We start from the raw sequence: 23,583 nt of genomic DNA, 5'->3' as shown, positions 1-23,583 counted from the left end.
CGCAAATTCAAAATTCTTTAGTTCAAAACCAATCAGACGATCCTCCTTTGGAATGCATGGTCGTTCCGATAGTGAAATTGACCAGCTCAGAATTTTAACAGAATAGAGCTTGTTCAGTAATGAGGGATTTTGATCATGGTTTATGTTTCCTTATGTAATGAGTAACACACTGGAAATATTCCTACAAATTGCATTTTGAGGGGAAGAGCAGATCAGACAAAATGATGCAATTTACCAAGGTACCTTCTGGCAAGTGATATTAACCCTGGTGTTTAATCCTGCATTACACCGAGCAGTCTGCTGCCAACAAAATAGAAAGTGATTGCCGAATGCCAAGTACACCTAAGAGTGTCGATAGCTGCGTTTGATTATTATGGCAAACCTTTTCACTGCACTCTGGCGAGGTGCTGCTAAGCTACTTAAGGCTAGAATTAATGTTGGCTATATCAGAGGACGAACACTTCATGCGTTTGTTTAACAATTTTCTGTCCACTATCACAGGCATTTCTCCATTTATCAGTTTCTGAGTCTGTTAAAAGGCAGCGGAATGCCATATGAATTTATCAACTAATCTCTGCTATGTACCATTGCAGGACAGTGTAGAAATTGGGAATGAATTACCAGGATTAAAATTGAAAAATATCTTTGTTGGACGCCTCCCTGAAGATGTGGGCACAAAGCAACAAGGGTTCTATGGCTGTATGCAGGTAAGGAGCCAAAGGAACACTGAGAGCCATTCTGTTCCTTTTATTATGGAGTCTTGTATTTGTTCAATCATGCAACCTAGTTATTTTCATCCAGTCATTAAGTTGTGGATTTTCCACTAATGCTCCAGTGGGGCACCTCTCCAGCAGGATTGGACTTCTGCCCGCCACAGAGCTGAGCCCCTGACCCTGGCTGATCTGTTGGGCCTCTGGATCATTTAAACATTGGAGGCTGGTTCCCCGGGCCTCTTCCAGGGAGTTGCGCCAAACGACAGGTGGAGTTTGGCTGTGGCGAGCAAGCCATTGTTCTGTGAGCAATTGCACAGACCCCAGCAGCAAGCAAAAATTCTGGGCCCCTTCTCCCACCATTCCAGCGCTGCACACCGGGGACTCTCGGGTGCTGCTTACATCCAACATTGTAAAGATGGAAATCCCTGAAATACATTAAAGAACATATTTCCCTAATTTGCATTGTGTTACAATATTGCCCGCCCATATAAAGGCAGGTGTATTCTATGTCGCTGGGCCCCAGGAGTGGGAACTGAGGTGGACGTACTGCAAGGCGAGGATGCGGTGGAGCGTGTTCCCAAGCAATGTTCCACTTCCAGATTTGCCAACAAAAAGTTGGCAGTGGTTCGGCTGAAAATCCAGGCCACTGTAACTCTCTTGCATTAATTCATCTACAAGACTTATAGGTCACACATGCATGTTTGTGGGAGGTGTCCCTGAGGGTGTGTTACAAGTCTTATTATTTGCTGGCAGTTTTCAGTCTCACTGAATATTCCATATGTCGTCTTTTTTGTTTTCATTTTAATTTATAAATTCCACATTTTTTGCATTTGGATTGTGCAATTTAGTGTTATGCCCCGTATCTTGTATTATCATTTTGTTTCTAAAGTAAAATAACCACAGTAACTTTTGCCTGCAATATCTTAAACATGTAAGGTAGGCTGAGGGGTTGCCACTATTGGTCCATCATCTCACTGAAATTCACTTTTGAAACTTGCTCACTTGGACAGAGGTGGAAGTCCTGTTTTGCTCTCATCTAAATTCTGAACCAAGTCTATGAGAGTGTCAATAATCTGATTTGAATTTCTGTGAAGCCACCAGGTTGTATTTATTTTTGTGGTTGGTGAGAGGCCCTCTTTTATTTTTCAAGCATTTTCTTTTCTCCTTCCAACACTCTGCCTGTGCTGTGAACCCTCCCCTAGTTCAGAGGGCAGATAACCAGTTTGCTCCCAGTGACTTAATTGTCCCACATTGAAACCAGGCAATGAGAGTTGTGTGGCAGCTGCTTAGTGACATGAATCTTGTCATTCATGTGGAAATGACTTATGAAATGATACTGGGCGGCCTGCTGGTGGCGCTGTCCAGGGAGAGTATAAATACTCGGGCATGGGCCCAGCTTGCTCAGGACATTCTTTAACAGGAACTAGTAAAGGACACAACTAGATCTCCATGTTGAAAAACAGTTGATTAAAGCCTTGTTTAATACTTAGACCAAGTGCCTAGTAGTTTTCTTACATCATTTAGTATGACTCACTCCCCAGCTTTCCCTCCTGCTCCGATGGGAAGATGGCCCCCCATGTCCCTATACAGTATGTCCACGATCAGTAACTCACTGTACTGAGGATTACGGGTGGCTGTCTGTGTCTTGGCATTCTAGCCTGGATTTTGTGCTGCAGTTACACCTGGGAGCTGGTGTAATTCTAGCAGAAAGTGGTGGGAATTCCTTGGGAACCTTTCTCTTGGCTCTCTGTCTGTCACCACCACTTCTGGAAATTCCCACCAGAAATGACGGGGGTGACATATGTGCGCTCAAATGCAGATGAAGCCTTTCTCCTTATACTAGTTGGGAAGGGAAGGGGGTGGCAGGTGGGAGAGTTCTTTACCTGCAGGGGAACGTTGAGTTTGTTGGGTGCTTATGACCCCTCTGGCACCCAACTTTGTTTACACTTATAGTTCCATTGGTGAACAGTCCTGTTGTGGTTTGTAAATCTCTAATCAGAATGTCTCTCAAATAAGAAGCTTAATCAGTATTACGTTGTATTGCAGTGAGGCTGTTTTCTTGGGAGTAGCTGGAGTGCCTATTAATTTACTTAAAAAGTGTTCCTTTCTGCTCTCTGTAATAGGGCCTGCGAATGGGTGATACTTCAACAAATGTAGCCACTCTGAACATGGATCGGGCTGTAAGGTTTCAAGTAGAGAATGGTTGTGATATTCCAGATCCATGTGATTCCAGTCCCTGTCCCAGAAACAGCCACTGCAGTGATGACTGGGACAGCTACTCCTGTACCTGTGAGCCAGGTAATTATATCTGAAGTAAAAACAGAAAATGCTGGAAATACTCAGCAGGTCAGGCAGCATCTGTGGAGAGAGAAACAGAGTTAACGTTTCAGGTCCACAGATGCTGCCTGACCTGCTGAGTATTTCCAGCATTTTCTGTTTTTATTTCAGATTTCCAGCATCCGCAGTATTTCGCTTTTGTAATTATATCGGAAGTGTTCACTTGACACAGTGCAATGTTTGGTTACCAATGAAAAATGACATTGATGGTACAATTCTGACTTTTTGAATAGATATTTGACCCTCTCACTTGAAGCTTGGCATGAGCTTCTGGTTTAAATGTTTCTGAGAATTGTTTCACCTATTACTTACCAGTAATGGTTTTTAGTATTTATATCTGTATCCTTTATTAAATGTCAAACAGTTGGGAAATTCAATAGTTTTAAGAGCAAAGGAAACTCTGGAAATAAGTGCTGTGAATGGTAAAAGAAAGATGACTTAATTTCATGTTCTAAATAGTCCCATTTGTCGGGCTTTCCATTGAGCTTTGCAAATGCTTGATTGCACGGTTAGTGCCAGAGTGTGAGAAAACCGACAAAAGCAACAGCTAGGAGATGAGCCTGGAGACAAAGCTGAGAGATTGAAAGGGTAGAACTGGAAATTTGAAGGAATGGCGCCAAGAGGCTGAGAAACATGGAGCTTGGGAGATTAAGAAGTTAGAACTGAGAGATTGAAAGTGTACAACTAGGTGATTGGGATATAGATAGCTGGGAGATCGAAGAGACATAGTTGAGTGACCTTCAGGGATGCAGCTAGGAAGTTGAAGGGATAACGAGATTTTTTTTAAATACTTAAATTTATCTCTCTCAGAAATGTCTGTGTTGCACACACAAATATGTCAGTCATTTTGCACATACCAAGATCCTCACACAGAAGAATTTGTTCGGTGCTACGGTATAAATTGATCTTCTCGATCTTCCTGGCTGCAATGCTTCATCTCACCCTCAGTAAGCTCCCCGCTGGAGTGGAACTAATCTACAGAATAAACGGAAAACTGTTCAACCTCCATCGCTTCCAGTCCAGATCCAAGGTCGTCCCATCCTCTGTCATTGAATTACAGTATGCAGACGACGCTTGCGTCTGCGCACACTCTGAGGTCATCAACCATCGTCAACACCTTCACCGAAGCGTACGAGAGCATGGGCCTTACACTAAACATCCGTACGACAAAGGTCCCCAACCAACCTGCCCCCGCCACACAGCACTGCCTCCCAATTATCAAAATCCACGACGAGGCCTTGGACAACGTGGACCACTTTCCATACTACTGTCAACAAGGGCAGACGTCGATGACGAAGTCCAACACCGCCTTCAGTGTGCCAGTGCAGCCTTCGGTCATCTGAGGAAGAGAGTGTTTGAAGACCAGGACCTCAAACCCGACACTAAGCTCATGGTCTACAGAGCAGTAGTGATACCCGCCCTCCTGTATGCTTCAGAGACATGGACCATGTACAGCAGGCACCTCAAAGCACTGGAGAGGTACCACCAATGCTGCCTCTGCAAGATCCTGCAAATCCATTGGCAGGATAGGCGCACCAACGTCCGTGTTCTCGCTCAGGCCAACATCCCCAGCATCGAAGCTTTGACCATGCTCAATCAGCTCCGATGGGCGGGTCACATCGTCCACATGCCCGATACGAGATTCCCAAAACAAGCGCTCTACTCGGAGCTCTGACACGGCAAGAGAGCCCCAGGTGGGCAGAGGAAACATAGAAACATAGAGATAGGAACAGGAGTAGGCCATTCGGCCCTTTGAGCCTGCTCCGCCATTCAATGAGATCATGGCTGATCTTCGTCTGAGATCATAGCTGATCTTACCAGTTCAGTACCCCGTCCCCGCCTTTTCTCCGTAACCCTTAATCCCCTTAGCCTTCAGAAATATATCCAATTCTCTCTTGAAAATATTTATTGAATTAGCCTTCGCAGCCCTCTGTGGCAGGGAATTCCACAGGCTCACCACTCTTTGAGTGAAGAAATTCTTCCTCATCTCTGTTTTAAATGATTTGCCCGCTATTTTTAGACTGTGGCCCCTGGTTCTGTGCTCCCCGGCCATTGGAAACATTCTCTCTGAATTCAGCCTGTCCAGGCCTGCCATAATTTTATATGTTTCGATGAGATCCCCTCTCAATCTTCTAAACTCCAGTGAGTACAAGCCCAAACTATTTAATCTCTCTTCGTAGGTCATTCCCGCCATTCCAGGTATCAGCCTGGTGAATCGCCGTTGCACTCTTTCCATGGCAAGAACATCCTTCCGCAGATGGGGCGACCAAAACTGTACACAATACTCCAGATGCGGTCTCACCAGCACCTTGTACAGCTGTAGTAAGGTATCCCTATTCTTATACTCGAACCCCCTTGATATGAAGGCCAACATACCATTTGCCTTCTTAATCGCCTGTTGCACCTGCATGCTCTCCTTCAGTGACTGGTGCACAAGAACACCCAGGTCCCTCTGCACTTCCCCATCTCCCAATCTATTGCCATTTAGATAATAATCTACCCTCCTGTTTTTACCCCCAAAGTGGATAACCTCGCATTTATCCACATTATAGTGCATCTGCCACGTATCCGCCCATTCCCCCAACCTGTCCAAATCGCACTGTAGCCTCCTGACATCCTCATCAGAGCCCACCCCTCCTCCTAGTTTAGTGTCGTCAGCGAATTTGGAAATATTGCATCCAATTCCCTGATCCAGATCATTTATATATATTGTGAACAGCTGGGGTCCCAGGACAGATCCTTGCGGCACCCCGCTGGTCACTGCCTGCCACTCCGAAAACGAGCCGTTTATTCCAACTCTCTGTTTTCTATCCGCCAGCCAGTTCTCTATCCACGTTAATACTTTGCCCCCAATCCCATGAGCCTTAATTTTGCATGATAATCTTTTGTGTGGAACCTTATCGAAGGCTTTCTGGAAGTCAAGGTACACCACATCCACTGGCTCTCCCCCATCTATTTTACCAGTTACTTCCTCAAAAAATTCCAGCAGATTAGTCAAACACGATTTACCCTTTGTAAATCCATGTTGACTCTGTCCGATCCTTTCCCCATTTGTCAAGTGCTCCGCTATTTTATCCTTAATAATGGACTCTAGCATTCTGCCCACAACCGATGTAAGGCTTACTGGTCTATAATTCCCTGCTTTCTCTCTACCCCCCTTTTTAAATATTGGGGTAACATTAGCTACCCTCCAATCCACGGGTACTGTTCCTGAGTCAATGGAGTTCCGGAAGATGATCCTTAGAGCATCTGCTATCTCCAGGGCCACCTCCTTAAGTACCCTAGGATGTAGTTTATCAGGCCCCGGGGATTTGTCGGCCTTCAGTCCCCTCAACTTACCCAGCATCATATCCCTAGAGATACTAATTTCTGTCAGCTCCTCCCTCTCATTAGTCCCTATGTTTGCCGATATTCCTGGGAGGTTATTTGTGTCCTCCTTTGTGAATACAGAACCAAAGTATGAGTTTAATTGGTCTGCATTTCCTTATTCTCCATTATATATTCTCCCGAATCGGACTGCAAGGGACCGACTTGGGATTTTACCAGTCTTTTCCTCCTGATATACCGATAAAAGCTTTTGCAGTCTGTCGTTATGTTTGCTGCAAGTTTACTTTCGTATTCTATTTTCCCCTTCCTGATTAATCCCTTTGTCCTCTTTTGCTGTATCTTGTACTGCCCCCAATCTTCCGGTCTGGTGCTTTTTTTTGCCAGTTGATTTGCCCTTTTTTTTGATTTTATGCTGTCCCTAATTTCCCTCGTTATCCACGGTTGAGTCACCTTTTTAGGTTTATTTTTGTGCCAAACCGGTATAAACATGTTCTGGAATTCTTCCATTCTATCTTTGAATGCTTGCCATTGTCTATCCACTGTCAATCCCCCCAGAAACACCACCCAATCAATCTTACCCAATTCCCGTCTCATACCCTCGTAATTCCCTTTATTTAAGTTCTGGACCTTAGTCTCTGATTCAATTTCCTCACTCTCCATCTCGACTGAGAGCTCGATCATATTATGATCGCTCTGACCCAAGGGGCCTCGTACAAGAAGATTGCTGATAAGTCCCTTCTCATTGCACAATACCCAGTCTAAAATGGCCTGATCTCGAGTCGGCTCCTCGACATATTGGTCCAGATAACCGTCCCGAAAACATTCCAGGAATTCCTCCTCCTCAGAATTTTTACTAGTTTGGGTAGTCCAATCAATATGTAAATTAAAGTCACCCATGATGACAGCTGTGCTCTTATCGCACGCTTCTCTAATTTCCCTTTTTATGCCTTCCCTCACCTCCATATTACTATTTGGAGGCCTATATATCACACCCACTAACGTTTTCCTCCCCTTGCTATTTCTCATTTCTACCCATACAGATTCCGTTTCATCCGAGTTAATATCCTTCCTTTCCATTGCATTAATCCCCTCCTTTACCAGCAATGCTACCCCACCTCCCCTACCTTTTTGCCGATCCTTCCTAAATATTGTATATCCCTGGATGTTAAGTTCCCAGCCTTGCCCACCCTGCAGCCACGTTTCTGTAATCCCAATCAAATCATACTTGTTTACCTCTATTTCCACAACTAATTCATCCACCTTGTTCCTAATGCTTCTAGCATTAAGATACAAAGCCTTCAGGCTTGCTTTTTTCACACTCTCATTATGAATTAGTTTGGCCCTTTGTGTTTCTCTCCTTTGCTTATTGCTTCTCACCTTTCTACCATCTATTTCTGACTTCATATGACTTCCCTCTTTTCCACTACCTAGGTTCCCATCCCCCTGCCAAATTAGTTTAAATCCTCCCGAACCGCCCTAGAAAATATTACCCCGAGGACATCGGCTCCCTCACAGTTCAGGTGTAGACCGTCCCCTTGGTACAGGTCACTCCTCCCCAAGAACTGGTTCCAATGCCTCAAGAATTTAAATCCCTCTCCCTTGCACCACTGCTCAAGCCACGTATTTAGCTTATCTATCTTACTCTCTCTAAACTTATTAGCTCGTGGCACTGGTAGCAATCCAGAGATTACTACCTTTGAGGTCCTACTTTTCAATTTAGCTCCTAACTCCCTAAATTCAGCTTGTAGGACCTCCTCCCTCTTTTTACCTACATCGTTGGTACCTACATGTACCACGACAACTGGCTGATCCCCCTCCCCCTTCAGAATGCTCTGCACCCGCTCCGAGACATCCTTGACCCTTGCACCAGGGAGGCAACATACCATCTTGGAGTCTCGGCCACAGAAACTCCTGTCTATCCCCCTTACAATTGAATCCCCTATCACTATAGCCCTATCCCTCTTTTTCCCGCCCTTCTGTGCAGCAGAGCCAGTCATGGTGCCCTGAACCTGGCTGCTGGTGCCTTCCCCTGATAAGTCATCTCCCCCAACAGTACCCAAAACGGTAAACCTGTTTTGGAGGGAGATGACCGCAGGTGACTCCTGCACTACCTTCCTGCCTTTACCCTGCCTTTTGGTCACCCATTTACTGTCTGAGCTAGCCTTTACCTGCGGTGTGACCAACTCACTGAATGTGCTATCCACAAGATCCTCAGCATCGCGTATGCTCCAGAGTGAGTCCATTCGCAGCTCCAGCGCCGCCATGCGGTCCGCTAGGAGCTGCAGCTGGACACACTTCCTGCACACATAGTTGTCAGGGACAGTGTCCCTGATTTCCCACATGGCACAGGAGGAGCATGACACGGGTCTGAGCTGCCCTTCCATGACTTAACCCTTACAAGACCCTTTTATTTACTACGATTTAGCTTAATTATTGAATTCTACTTAGAATAAGTTTGTGAAAGTACTCACCAACCAGTCACCTACCTGTTTTCTGGTGTTGTATTTTCACTGCCGCCTCCTGTCCTGGAACCTTTTCCACCTAGGTTAGGCTCCTGAAATAAAATAAATTGAACCCTCAAAGCCTCCTTGAAAAAGTGCAATATCCCCACTGACACCTGGGAATCCCTGGCCCAAGACCGCACAAAATGGAGAAGCATCCAGAAAGGCACCGAACACCTCGAGTCTCTTCGCCGGGAGCAAGTGGAAGCCAAACGCAAACAGCGGAAGGAGCGCACGTCAACCCAAGCACCCCACCCACCTGCCCCTTCAACCACCATCTGCCCCACCTGTGACAGAGACTGTAGGTCCCACATTGGACTCATCATTCACCTGAGAACTAATTTTTAGTGTGGAAGCAAGTCATCCTTGGTTCTGCGGGACTGCCTAAGAAGAAGATAGATTACCTGGGTCAATCCATGCAGAGAAAGAGAGGGACGGTCACAGTTGGCAACAATCTCACATAAATTGCTAACTGCTGATAAGAATAAGGGACTAAAGTCTACTGAGGAATAATACTGAAGCCTTTAATTATGCGACTATAAGCAGGAAGCTAACGGCAAGTTAGGCAGTTCAAAATCCAGCTTTATAAAGGAATATCTAACCTCGTAATGTGGCTTATTTGATACATCAGACCGGTAAATCCATTTGAATGGCACGACTAACACTAAATAGCAGAGTATTGAAGCATCTCATGAAAATGCAATGGAGAAAAATCTAATTTTGAAAATTTATGATCAAGATCCTTGGAACTGAGGGAATTTTTCACTGAGCTGGCGAGGGCCTGGGGCCATCTCATTTTCGATAAGTTTGGGTTGATGGGTGTGTATCTGTGTTATGTTCCTGTCAAACTGGGACATTGGCCCTTCATCAACTTTGGTAGCTTTTTATATACAGTGTAATGAAGAACAATATCTTTTGCTTTTGTTAATGCTTTATGAACCTTATTCTCATTCCACTTTAGAATTCCATTGAGTATTATTTGGTGCATAGCAGACCCTGGCAAAAGAAAGGGCAGTGCAAGTGAAAGTTAAACTGAGGCTAATGATTGTCTTCATCCCCTTGAACAGGGTTCTTTGGGAAAAACTGTGTGGATGTCTGCAGACTGAATCCATGTGAACACGTGTCTAGCTGTGTCCATAAACCAAGCTCCTCACACGGATATACTTGTGACTGTGGAGAAAGCTATTATGGCCAATACTGTGAAAACAAGTAAGAATGAACTAAACAATAAGTTGACAGGTTTGCTGATCTATTTGGAACTATTTTCTGAGCAAGTGACGCCACTGTTTGATTGTGCCAGAGCACATTCACCTTTTCCTTTGACTTGTTCTCATTAACAAATGTATCCTTTGTGCAGCAACCAAGCAGCCGGACATGTTTTGGTAAAATTTTCTACATTTTGGAAATTCTATTTAATTTTGACATTGCTGACATTCAAAAAGAACTGGATAAATAGTTGTTTAAGAATGGGATTGAAGGTTGTAAAGATAGACTTAAGTGATCAAATGCTTTGTGCAACACTGTGGTTCCTGGGATTGTTGATAAGTCATCTTTGGAATACTACGCTGTTGTAAGTGCAATTTCTAAGATTGAATCATGTTTTGGGGTTCAATTGATCACCTTTGGACGGGGGAGGTTGGAGAGCTTTATTGTGGAGGTTCACCTGTAGCTGGTTGCTTCCATCTGGCGATTGATTGAGTTGCACAGAGTCCATGTTAAAGCAGATGGTCCATGATCTGTGGAGTTGATGGGCCGAATAATCTTTTCTGATTCCATACTTTTCATTTATACATTGTTTTTAAAAATTGCCAAACTTCCTGCATCTATTGGCAGTGCTGATTGGATAAGATTAAAACTGAGGAGGTGGATGAGGCTTTCATTGTTACAGGAAACTTTCGATTAACCGGCACCTAAATAACCGGAAATGTCGGTTAACCGGCAAAATTCAGGAGTAGGTTCAGGTAACTTTTATTACTTGCCTTCCTCCATGTGTTGCTGTGCAAGGGTGTGGCTGCAGCTGTTGCTAAGCTACAGAGACGCTTGCAACTTGTGGCCATTTTGAACCTGTTGCTAACAGGGTTTGTTGCTTTATATGGAGCTCTCAGCTCCGTATCTTTTACTATAGCTTTTGGTTATCCGGAATTTTTGATGAACCGGCACCACGTCGGTCCCATCCGTGCCGGATAAAAAAAAGTTTCCTGTAAATAAAACCATCCTGAGGTTGGGGGGGGGGGTGGTTGGCTGCTATCATTTCAAAGTAATTATCCATCTTTTGTTTCAGAAAAAGAGGCATGGTTTCAAAAGTAGTGACTACTGCCATTTTAAAGGCATATTCTGCTTCTTCTTCCCAGAATTGACCTGCCGTGTCCAAGGGGAAGGTGGGGGAACCCCACCTGTGGTCCTTGTAACTGCAATACCGACAAGGGCTTTGATCCTGACTGCAACAAAACCACTGGGGAATGCAGGTGCAAGGTGAGGAAATACTGTATCTGTGACTAGATTGCCGTGTACAGAACCCTAATCATTAATAGATTTCTGCAGGGAATGCATTTTTCAAAAATAATTTGAGATTAAAACAGGCTTATTAAACCACTCAAATTTTTGATTTTGCAGAAATGTTATTCCGTTTCCCCCATATTTACATACGTATTCATTGAAATAATATGTTGGCATGATTCATTTCATTTGATTCTCAGCAAATGCCACCATTTGTCTGAGTGATTTGTTGCAACACAACATCCTGCAATGATTTCCTGCAAATTTCTACATTTGACCATGTGGCACAATTTGCTGCCTGCATTACAGTATTGGAATTTAGCATGAAGTGTCTCGAACGCTGTCAAATGATGTTTCGGGGGCAATAAATCGCTTGACCCCCCACTATGATGTAACTTGTTTACATGAGGATAGTAAAAATGTCAGGGCTAAAATGGTTACCATGGTGCTCGTAAATTTTATGAATGAATTCATGGATGATGCCGTACTATGGCAGAATACTTCCATAGACATAGACCTTGTTTAAACCCAACCATCCTTTCCCAGTAGTCAAAGTACCATTTGTCAACTTGAGTTCCTTCATTACAAATGGGTAACTCTGTGACAGAAGAAACTTGATGCATAACAAGTCCTTCAAGAGAACCATTCTAGTGTGTTTGAATATTAAAAATAAGCAGTTTGTGAAATTCTCTGAAAGCACTCTTACCTTCTTACAAGTTCCTTGAAATGGGAATGTTTATTCCCTTTCTGAATGCCCCTGAATAAACAAATGCTTTCACTTATTTAATTTTGTTTATTGAATTCTGATTATCCTGCCCGTGAAGAGCAGCAGGTGCTGTTGCCTTTCTAGTTAATCGTTTATTTAGTAAAGGCATGGCAGGGCAGCTCAGTCCTGTGGAATGCACCTCCTGTGCCATGTGGGGACTCCAGGACACTTCCCGTGTCCTGGACAGCCACGTTTGCAGGAAGTGTTGTCAGCTGGAGGAGCTCGAGCTCCGGGCTTTGGAGCTTGAGCAGCAGCTGGCATCACTGCGGTGCATCCGTGAGGCTGAGAGCTACATGGATAGCACGTTTTAGGAGGTGGTCACCCCGTAGATAAAGAGTGTGCAGGCGGAAAGGGAATGGGTGACCGACTGACAGAAGAGGAGGACCAGGCAGGTAGTGCAGGAGTACACCGAGTGCATCTCGCTCTCCAACGAGTATTCAGTTCTGAGTACTGGTGACAGCAATGGTTCTTCTGGGGAGTATAGCCAGAGCCAAGTCTGCGGCACCCCGGGTGGCTCAGCTGTACAGGGTCAGGGGGGGGGGGGGGGGAAGAAAAGTGGGAAAGCAATAGTGGTAGGGGATTCGATAGCTAGGGGAGCAAACAGGCATTTCTGCGGCCAGAGACGTGACTCCAGGATGGTATGTTGCCTCCCTGGTGCCAGGGTCAAGGATGTCACTGAGCGGCTGCAGAACATTCTGAGGCGGGAGGGTGAACAGCCAGAGGTCGTGGTCCATTATCGGTACTAACGACATAGGTAGAAAGAGGGACCAAAAAGGAGACCTACGCATGGAGGCAGAGGGTATGGCTGTGGTACTGAGCGAGTACTTTGCATCTGTCTTCACCAAGGAAGAGGATGCTGCCATAGACTTAGTGAAGGAGGAGATAGTGGAGACACTTGATAGTATAAAAATTGATAAAGAGGTATTAGAAAGGCTGGCTGTACTTAAAGTAGATAAATCACCAGGAGCGGATGGGATGCATCCTAGGATGCTGAGGGAATTGAGGGAGGAAATCGCGGAGGTACTGGCCATAATATTTCAATCCTCCTTAGATATGGGGGTTGTGCCAGAGGACTGGAAAATTGCAAATGTTACACCATTGTTCAAAAAATGATGTAAAAGATAAACCCAGCAACTACAGGCCAGTCAGTTTGACCTCAGCAGTGGGGAAGCTTTTAGAAATAATAATCGGACAAAATTAACAGTCACTTGGACAAGTGTGGATTAATTAAGGAAAGTCAGCATGGATTTGTTAAAGGCAAATCGTGTTTAACTAACATGATCGAGTTCTTTGATGAGGTAACAGAGAGGGTTGATGAGGGCAAGGCGTGGTGTACATGGACTTCCAAAAAGCATTTGATAAAGTGCCACATAATAGGCTTGCCAGCAAAGTTGAAGCCCATGGAATAAAAGGGACAGTGGCAGCATGGATTCGGAATTGGCTAAGTGATAGGAAACGGAGAGTAGTGGTGAACGGTTGTTTATCGGACTGGAGGAAGGTATACAGTGGTGTTCCCCCAGGGGTTGGTTCTAGGTCCACTGCTTTTCTTGATATATATTAATGACTTGGACATGGGTGTACAGGGCACAATTTCAAAATTTGCAGATGACACAAAACTTGGAAGTATAGTGAATAGCGAGGAGGAGAGTGATAGACTTCAGGATGAAATAGACAGGCTAGTGAAATGGGAGGACACGTGGCAGATGAAATTTAACACAGAAAAGTGTAAAGTGATACATTTTGGTAGAAAGAATGAGGAGAGGACATATAAACTAAATGGTAGAATCCTGAACAGGGTGCACGAACAGAGAGACCTGGAGGTATGTGTGCACAAATCGTTGAAGGTGGCAGTGCAGGTTGAGAAAGCAGTTAAAAAGGCTTACGGGATCCTGGGCTTCATAAATAGAGGTATAGAGTACAAAAGTGTGGAAATTATGATGAACCTGTATAAAACACTGGTTCAGCCACAACTGGAGTATTGTGTCCAATTCTGGGCACCACACTTTAGGAAGGATGTGAAGGTCTTTGAGAGGGTGCAGAAAAGACTTACAAGAATGATTCCAGGAGGGACTTCAGTTACGTTGATAAACTAGAGAAGCTGGGGTTGTTCTCCTTGGAGCAGAGAAGATTGAGAGAAGATTTGATAGAGGTGCTCAAAATCATGAGGTGTCTGGACAGAGTAGATAGAGAGAAACTGTTCCCATTGGCAGAAGGGTCGAGAACCAGAGGACACAGATTAGCAAAAGAACCAAAGGCGACGTTTGAAAAAACTTTTTTATGCAGCGAGTGGTTAAAATCTGGAATGCACTGCCTGAAAGGATGGTGAAGGCAGACTCAATCACGGCTTTCAAAAGGGAGTTGGATAACTATTTGAAGGATCGAAATTTGCAGGACTACGGGGAAAGGGCGGGGGAGTGGGATTAGCTGAAGTGCTCTTGCAGAGAGCCGGCACGGGCTCAACAGGCCGAATGGCCGCCTTCCGTGCTGTAACCATTCTATGATTCTATGATACTGTGATCACAGTTCTCCTCCACAACCCTGCTTACAAAATTGAAAAAGTTAATTCAAACCAGTTAGTCAAACTGCTTTTTCTCCATTTATCAAACTGAGTGTGGACTTAATCCCACTCATGAGAAGTAATTCTTCCCCGAATACTGTACTGAAGCTGAATTCTGCTGTACTGCTATTATGTTTTCAATTTAACTGGTTTAAATGGTTTTGGGCTTTATGATATCATGAGTACAGACCCATGGCAAATATTAACTGCCCGTTTATAGCCAATGGGTGGAAAACCAGCTCAATGTGGGCCTGACGTCAACTTCAATGCTAATAGTTTTGGTAGCATTAATGTTGCCACAAAGTCTGGATGGAGCTTGGATTAGAATTTTCCTGCTCTCCTACCTCAGCATCAGTCATAGGAAACAAGGACACAAATAAGATGTGGGGGTGCTGTGCTGGTCAGTAGGAAGGCAGGAAGGTGTACCAAGAATGCCATCCTCCAACAGGTAATCTGAAAAAGAAAAGCAATTGTAGTTGGTGTCTGAAGGATTCAGCACTTTTTCTGTCGGTGCTCCACGTATCCGATTGTCCACAAATACATGTCAAAATGGTTGTCAACGTGGCGACTGAGTTAAGGCAAATTTTAATATGATGAATATTTCTCAGTGCAATAGCCAAAGGGAAAAATAACAAGTCTGTACAAAGTCACAACTTGTGACAGATTGACAGTGCAAAGAGCAGTAGCACCAGGGAGGAGTAGCATTGAACTCACTGGCCTCCATATTGTTCCCCCCACAACAGGCGGGAGGAGGTCAGAGGTGGGGATTAAACCCTAAAAGGAGGAAATGTGTCCCCAACCGCCACGTATGCGCCCATTGCCGTTTCTACGGGGGCAGCTAGTGAGGCATGCGAGTACCTCATTAACATATTTAAATCAGGCTCCCACTGTACATTTGGGAGCCTGATTTAATTTAACTCCTTCTAGCCGGGTTTCCCAGGGCTCGGGAAACCCGGCAGCGAAATGGAGGTGGGAGCCGCTGGCTCTAAAAGGTAAGTGCTTTTTATAGCACTCCTTGTGGGCCAGGCAGTGCAGGAATGCTCCCCCTGGCCACTCAAAGGAGCCTTCGGCCTCCCTTCTGCAGATTGCGGCCTCTCTCTCTCTCTCTCTCCCACCACAAGCCATGATCTGCAGCCTGCCCCGTGATAACGATAGCCGGGGACCGTCCCCAAGGGTCCCCGGGTGCGGCCTCCTGCCTCTGGTTTTCCCACCCGGCAGCCTGTCAATTTGGCCGGCCGCCGGGTGGGGAAACAGAAGAGAACAATTATAGTGAGGTCCTTCTGTTAAACTCGGCAGGACCTCCACATCCTCGGCATTGCTGGGTTTCCCGTGCACTGCTGTGCTCCACCATACCCTCCCTGCCTCCCCATAAATAGCGGGGCCACTATCTCATCGAACTTCAGAGAATTTCTGTAAGCTGCTTGGATGTATTCCCATAATGATTCTTAACCTGTGATCAACCTCTTTTAAGATCATGTCTGTACTTTTACAAAACTTGTTTAACTTTTTTTTAAATTCTGCTGGCAGAAGAGTGTATGTTATTCAGTTCAGAGGTAAACTGTGAAACGTCCTTTTACAGGTTGCCTCTGCGTTTTATTCCTGTCTGAGCCTTTCGAAATAATGTCGGGGACGACGGTGTCTCCCACACATGTAAAATCTCAAATCTGGCTGACCCTTCCTTTGCAGGACAACTATTACCAGCCCCAGGATAGCGACACATGCTACCCATGCGATTGCTTTCCCATGGGTTCGCAAGCCCGCACCTGTGATGTGGAAACGGGTCAATGTTCCTGTAAATCTGGTGTGATTGGACAGCACTGCAACCGCTGTGACAACCCTTTCGCTGAAATCACCACTAATGGCTGTGAAGGTATGCTGGGACCCAATGCTGGGGCCCAATTTATGGAAATAACAGAAGAATTTTTTTAAATGCCTTCCTTAGAGAGGTTTTACCTGTTTTTATATAATAATCAATTTAAACGGTTTGAATTTTTTTTTAAAACACAATGCCAACATACTTTGTCTAATAGTTAATAACTGAATGAACTAAGAGAATTTCACATTTGCATGTTGGTGCTTGTACTGTTGCAATGTATCACATATACATGTCACATATATCCAAAGACACAGTTTGCTATTTTCATGGCTATAAAATCATTCTGAGCTTAATGTTGTCTGACTTGTTTCAGTGAAATATGATGTGTGTCCAAAAGCCTTTGAAGCAGGCATTTGGTGGCCAAGAACAAAATATGGACGACCAGCGGCCATGCCATGCCCCAAAGGATCGATTGGTGAGTTACTGTGAAAACATTGCCCCTAATCTTCTGCTTTGGTGTTGCACGGTGCTGGAGTGAAGGGATCCTATATACATATAGATTTAAATGATGAGATGCGCAAGTTTGCTTAGTAGCCTTTTCTCAATCCTACTTCCTTTCATGTGTTACGGTTTGATGGCCAGTACATACATTTCTTAATCTCTGAAAGAATCAAACCCCTGCTATTGAAAATTCATGCATTGGTTTTTAAAATTGGGATTGTTACAATCACAGAATCACAGAAACCCCACAGTGCAGATAGAGGCCATTTCGGCCCATCAAGCCTGCACCGACACATATCCCACCCGATCCCCGTAACCCCTACACCAACACATATCCCACCCTATCCCTGTAACCCCACGTATTTAATCCCCCTAACACTAAGGGTCAATTTATCATAGCCAATCAACCTAACCCGCACATCTTTGGACTGTGGGAGGAAACCGGAGCACCCGGAGAAAACCCACGCAAACACGGGGAGAATGTGCAAACTCCACACAGACAGTCGCCCGAGGCCGGATTCGAACCCGGGTCTCTGGCGCTGTGAGACAACAGTGCTAACCACTATGCCACCGTGCTGCCCTAACAATATGCATCGTTATAAGGGTGTATAAAAATGACAGTAGTTGGAATGCCTGGTTTTGTCTCTATCATGTTGGATAACTTGAGCTAAAACAGTAATCAACAACAATAACAACTTGCATTTATGTAGTGTCTTTAATGTACAAAAACATCCCTTTTGAAAGTCCAGAAACACAACATCAACCCTCTCCATTACTTCATTAAAGAACTAAATCAAGTTAGATAAACATGATTTGCCTTTAACAAATCCATGCTGGCTGTGATTTATTAACCCATACTTTTTCCAAGTGACAATTAATTTTGTCTCTAAAAGTTTCCCCACCACCCACGTTAGGCTGACTGGCCAGTAGTTAACTGATTTATATCTGTGCCCTTTTTTTGAACAGGGGTTAGTTGAACCTATTTGTAGATATAATGATTAGTGATGCAACAGGGTGGTGTGATTCCATGTGTGACACCTTCTGCATGCTATGATGGGACTGATCATTTCCACATCAGAAATGCGCCAGCCTCCGTTCTCAGCAGATTCAATGCTGACTTATATAGGGCAGATTTGTATCTTGTGGTGTAAGTGCTTTCCACTGGAGAGGTGGAGAATCCCACCCCTCTGATCAGGGGGTTTCATGACACTGATGTTGACGGAGTGTAAACAATGCTATAGGAACATAAGAAAAGGGTATTTGGGCTGTCAAAGCTCATTCCTGTAGTACGCTTATGGCATCTCATTTTATTACCTTAGGAGATTATTCCAAACATTTTTCACTTTCAGTAAAGAACTTTTCCTGAAATTGGTTCAAAATGTGCTTTTCACTAATTGCCTGATATGTCCTCTGGCCCTATTTTTGTAGCATACTTTTAAATTTTCTGTGGATTGACATGCGAGACTGTTTCATTTGCATTATTTATCTCCACACAGCAGTGATGCTAGTACAGTGACGTGGAACTTTATTGGGGACACTGTGCATCTGGTGGTGCAAGAACTGAAATTGTCTAAAGAATGTCCAGTGACAGCTGGAGTGAGCTGCACTGCAGTCACTCTGAAAATTTGCATACAAGACCCCTCCCAAAACTTGTATAAATCAGCATCGATTGAAGCACCAGATTTCAGTTGGGTTGTGAGCTACCAAAACTGAGTAGAACTTGAACATTTGTCCCAAGTGAGAGAGGTTTCTGAGTAATACTTAACTATCACGTATGGTTTGTTGCTTCCTAACTTCCAATGTTTGTTAATCTGGCAGCTGGAAGCACACTAACAATAAAGAGATGACCTGGGTTAACTAGTTGTGGTTCTCTACTTTTTTAACTCTCCCAAACCCTGACTATTATGTAATGTATTACGTAATTTAATTAAAAAATTGCAGCCAGGAGCATTAAAAGGTCTACTCTAAAGTAATTAGCAGAACTGTCACTCTACAAATGAAAAATGAGCATTTGGAAAAATTAGAAGATGCAACTTTGTTTCAGACAAAAGGGAGCATTTCGAAAGTTATTAAAATGCCTGCTTTCATGACACCGTAGCCTTAAGGATATAGCGTCTTGCTTAATCTTCTCCCTGATGTCACAGTTTATGTATTATACTGTACTCCCCATCAAATTGTACTGAATTAAGTAGTAATACATTGAATGGACATGGGACAGGCTTGCATAATATTGAATAAATGGCTATAAGTGTATTAATTTGGAAAATATCTTTGAATTTTTAACTGATTCTTCTCGGGATGTTTTGATTTCTACCACAGGAAGTTGGAAGTTGTATGTTAGCTTGATGAACAAGTTCAAGAAATAGTTAGAACCATTAAAATCTAGAACTCTTTTTGACTGCTTGTCAGCAATGAGAGTGAGTAATCTTTCTAAAATGAGGATAGGCTGAAAGACTAAGTGGCTAGCTCTTTCAGAAAGTTGCCACAGAAGTGAATGGCCAAATGGCCTCCTTCTATACTGTATAGTCCTATAACTCTAACTGTCGGAAATCACAGCCCAGCTGCCAGGATGTTTTTAGCTGGTCTCTTCGGGGCCGCTGAAATTAGTGAGTCCCAGCAGTTTTACATTTGACTTGCAACCGGTCGCCCACAACCTGTATTTGGGGAATTCATTAGCACCAGTGCAATATAAAAGCAGTTTTAAGAGTCAAACTGTTCTCAGAATGCATTCACTTTGTTGTGTATGTAATATGTGTGCTACTTTGAACCTATGGACAGGACTGCACTACTTGTAGGGCGTAGTGATACGCAGTACCACTCCTGGCCATAGGGGTATAAATAGTACTGTGGGTACTGATCTCCCCTCAGTTCCCGCCTGTGGGCATGAAGTAAAGACCTACGTATAGTCCCTACCTCCAACCAGTAAAGACCTGTTTGAGTTATACGTTTAAGTCTTTGTGTTAATTGTTCAATACAATACACATACTTAACACTGGCGACGAGTCAGGTTCTTACCCTGCGGCAGTTGAAGAGAGGTTTCAAACATCACCACCCCACTAGAAGCGACAGGCTTTAGGACTCTGAAGCCTCCATCAGCGACTGAGCACTGGAGTGCAGCAGCCATCCTGACAGCTTCCAGCGACTGACAGAAGTCTTTCTGCAGTTTCCTTGTTCAACCTAGGTGGTGGGGTAAGCCATGCAGCGTTGGCTGCAAAGACAGGGCTGGGGAAGTTGGAGAAGATAAGGGCGATCGCAATCCCTGATAAGAGCCGCGGTGAAACGCGCGAGCGGGTAAGCCAGAGCCCGGGAGGGAGCGAGCAAGAGCCGCGCGAGCGGGTGAGCCAGAGGCCGGGAGCCGCTTCAAGTGCGAGGCGCAGCGCGGGCCAGCGATCGGGACCAAAGATAAGGGCCGCACTCGGACTGAAAGGCGTGGCGGCTGCAGAAGCTCAAGGTGCGAGAGCCGCGGTGCACAGCGCGGGCTATCGATCGCGGCGAAGATAAGGGCCGCACTCGGGGGCTGAAGGGAGACGGCGTCGGGGGACGGGTGAAGACCGCCAAGCGCGGGAAAACCGCCATTTTGTGGGCGGAGGACGACGGCAAGAGCGGGAAGCCGCCATCTTTGATAACAAGTAAACAAAATAAAATCTGAGAAATTGCAAATCTACAATGCCTAAACACGGGAATATTAGCACCTTTGATAGTGACCTCGAAGATTGGGCCATATATGTTGAAAGAGTAAAAAATTATTGTAAGGCCAATAAAATTCGTGACCAAGATAAAGCTCTAACATTATTAAATTTAATGGGTGCGAAGACATACGGGCAATTGAAACACCTGTTATCACCAGATGAACCGGCGGATAAGACGTTCGATGAGATTGTTACTGTCCTGAAAGATCATCTAAACCCCACGCCGCTGATGCTAGCGGAACGATTTAAATTTTACGACAGAAGGCAGCTACAGCATGAAAGCAATGCTGAATATTTGCTGGAATTGCGTAAATTAGCGAAATATTGCCAGTTTGGAACGGGACTGACAGATGCACTACGAGACAAATTTGTGTGTGGCTTATTTAAACAGGATACACAAAAGCGACTGCTCGAGGAGAATGAGCTGACGCTTGAGAAGGCGGTCACTATGGCAGCAGCACACGAAGCCGCAGCGAGAGGCACGGCAGTAATGCAGCTACGGTCACCGGAGCTCAGTGCACACAAATTGGGTGTGAGTTCTGGCAAATGTTATCGTTGTGGAAAGACAACGCATGATCAGAACCAGTGTTGGTTTAAAAACCAAGAATGTAGAACTTGTGGTAGGCTTGGACATATAGCTAGAGTATGCAGGTCAGGGAAGAAGACCAGCAACAAGAAGTCACCGCAAGGAAAATACGCAAAGGTACACAAGGTGACCGAACAGGAGTCCGATTCAGACGCTAGCAGTAATGAACTGGCTAGCTTAAGCTGTAATGAACTGGCTAGCTTAAGAGTACTCAACGCTGGTAAGGGTGCAGACCTCCAGACAATTTGGGTCACTCTTCAGATAGAAGGAGTCCAAGTAAAACTGGAATTGGACACTGGATCGGCATTGACGGTCATAAATAAGAAAGATTACGGAAAGTTATTCCAACATATTCCCCTACAGGATACGGGGATTATATTGAAAACATACACGGGGCAAAGAGTGTACCCCATCGGGAAAATAGAGGTTGCAGTGGTCCACAAGGGCGAAGACAGTCAAATAATGGACTTATATGTGATATCTGAAGGAGGTTCTCCACTACTAGGATGGGAGTGGATTAGGAAAATGAATATGGACTGGCATTTCCTACAAACAATAATGAGTGAGAACTCGGTGAAGATAGTCAGCCCAGACTCTGGAACGGATGATGGTAAGCCCAACTCAGGTGCAAAAGACAAAGTTTCAGCACAGAATTCCACTGAGCAACAACAACATAGTTTAACTGTGGATTCTGAGTCTGGCAAGTCTACTGATGTGCCCATTTCTGAGGGACACCGGGCTCGAACTCAACTCCATTTCAAACTACAACAGCAATTAGAACAAATGCTTCGCCGTTTTGAGCAAGAGTTGAATGCAACGAAAGAGTTCTTTGATTTAGAGTTGGAGAATCTGGAAAGACAACAGAAGCAGCTGATGGAGAAAATGGAGCAGGAGCACACAAAACGTCTGATGTCAGAGGAGTTAACGGTCAGCCAACTCCTGCATATGCTGAAGGACAGGACTCTGAAATGGGAAAAACTTGAACACGAACTTCAATATTCAAACGAAAGGGGTTCGGAGCTCTCAAAGGTTATTGGAAGAGCTGAGGTGGCAACACAGACTGAGATGACTGCAACAGAGCAGCCCTTGGATGCCAAAAGTACGCTGACTCACGTCAACGTAGAACAACAGACCGCTGAAACAGCTGCTCCGGTAGAGGGATTGAATAGTCCGATCAATCAATCTCCAAAAGAAGTTGAAGTAGTAAAATCTCAAATGAGGTCATTAGTAAACGACTTGCTGAAAGCCCAGAAAAAGCTGGATGAAGAGGTACGCATGAAGAAGTCTCTTCAGGAAAGATGTCTGGACTTGGAACAAAAGCTGGCTAACGCCCAGCTGGGTATGGAGGAAATAGAAGACCCTCTCGCTGGCCTAGATCAGGACGACACCGAATATTACTATGTCCTGTCCTGCCCAACTTGTAACTTCGACTCCCACCATACAGAAATCATGGAGGAGCACCGAAAGTCTACGGAACATCGGGAGAAGGTGGCTCTACTACGGAAAAAGGAGGAAGAGAAGGAGGAACTGCGCATGCAGCTGGCAGCTGACAGTGGAGCCCAGAGAGTCTCCAAGAAGCAGAAAAGGAAAAGTCGAAACAGAAGATGACCCATCTGAACCATTATTACCTCTACCAGATCACACACGTGGTCCCTCCGAACGGAGCCAATTCAGTTCGGAAGTTCAAACTGTTAAATCCATGGAATGACTATTGAATGAGTCACTCCAGCAACGTGAACCGACTACACCACAGAGATTGAATCTGTGAACTGTTTTCCGCAGAGACTGAATCTGTGATCTGTTTTGACATGAAGTTATCTATGTATATATGTTATTACGTTATGTTAAATGGGGAGATGACTGTAAAGCTAGGAAGGGAGGAATGTTGTGTATGTAATATCACAGAATCTACAGTGCAGATAGAGGCCATTTCGGCCCATCGAGCCTGCACCGACACATATCCCACCCTATCCCCGTAACCACACGTATTTAATCCCCTATCACTAAGGGTCAATTTATCATAGCCAAATCAACCTAACCTGCACATCTTTGGACTGTGGGAGGAAACCAGAGCACCCGGAGGAAACCCACGCAGACACAGGGAGAATGTGCAAACTCCACACAGACAGTCGCCCGAGGCCAGATTTGAACCCGGGTCCCTGGCGCTGTGAGGCAACAGTGCTAACCACTATGCCACCGTGCTACTTTGAACCTATGGACAGGACTGCACTACTTGTAGGGCGTAGTGATACGCAGTACCACTCCTGGCCATAGGGGTATAAATAGTACTGTGG

General features: G+C 44.8%; 1 protein-coding gene across 6 annotated transcripts in view; it reads left to right on the top strand.

Moving 5' to 3' along the window:
* celsr1a (cadherin EGF LAG seven-pass G-type receptor 1a) overlaps nucleotides 1-23,583 on the top strand; it is a 377,534-nt gene that overhangs the window by 291,538 nt on the left and 62,413 nt on the right. For all 6 annotated transcript variants that reach the window (XM_086010282.1, XM_086010280.1, XM_086010278.1 and 3 more), the window contains 6 exons: nucleotides 594-707; nucleotides 2,837-3,011; nucleotides 9,946-10,087; nucleotides 11,230-11,350; nucleotides 16,384-16,567; nucleotides 16,887-16,988. In XM_086010282.1, coding sequence (XP_085866408.1) covers nucleotides 594-707; nucleotides 2,837-3,011; nucleotides 9,946-10,087; nucleotides 11,230-11,350; nucleotides 16,384-16,567; nucleotides 16,887-16,988 — 838 coding nt within the window. The remainder of the gene's footprint in view (nucleotides 1-593; nucleotides 708-2,836; nucleotides 3,012-9,945; nucleotides 10,088-11,229; nucleotides 11,351-16,383; nucleotides 16,568-16,886; nucleotides 16,989-23,583) is intronic.

This window comes from Somniosus microcephalus, chromosome 17 (assembly GCF_052327205.1).
Source record: "Somniosus microcephalus isolate GS21.2 chromosome 17, FLI_Smic_1.0, whole genome shotgun sequence".
Taxonomy (NCBI): domain Eukaryota; kingdom Metazoa; phylum Chordata; class Chondrichthyes; order Squaliformes; family Somniosidae; genus Somniosus; species Somniosus microcephalus.
This window is presented reverse-complemented; position numbering and strand designations above follow the sequence as displayed.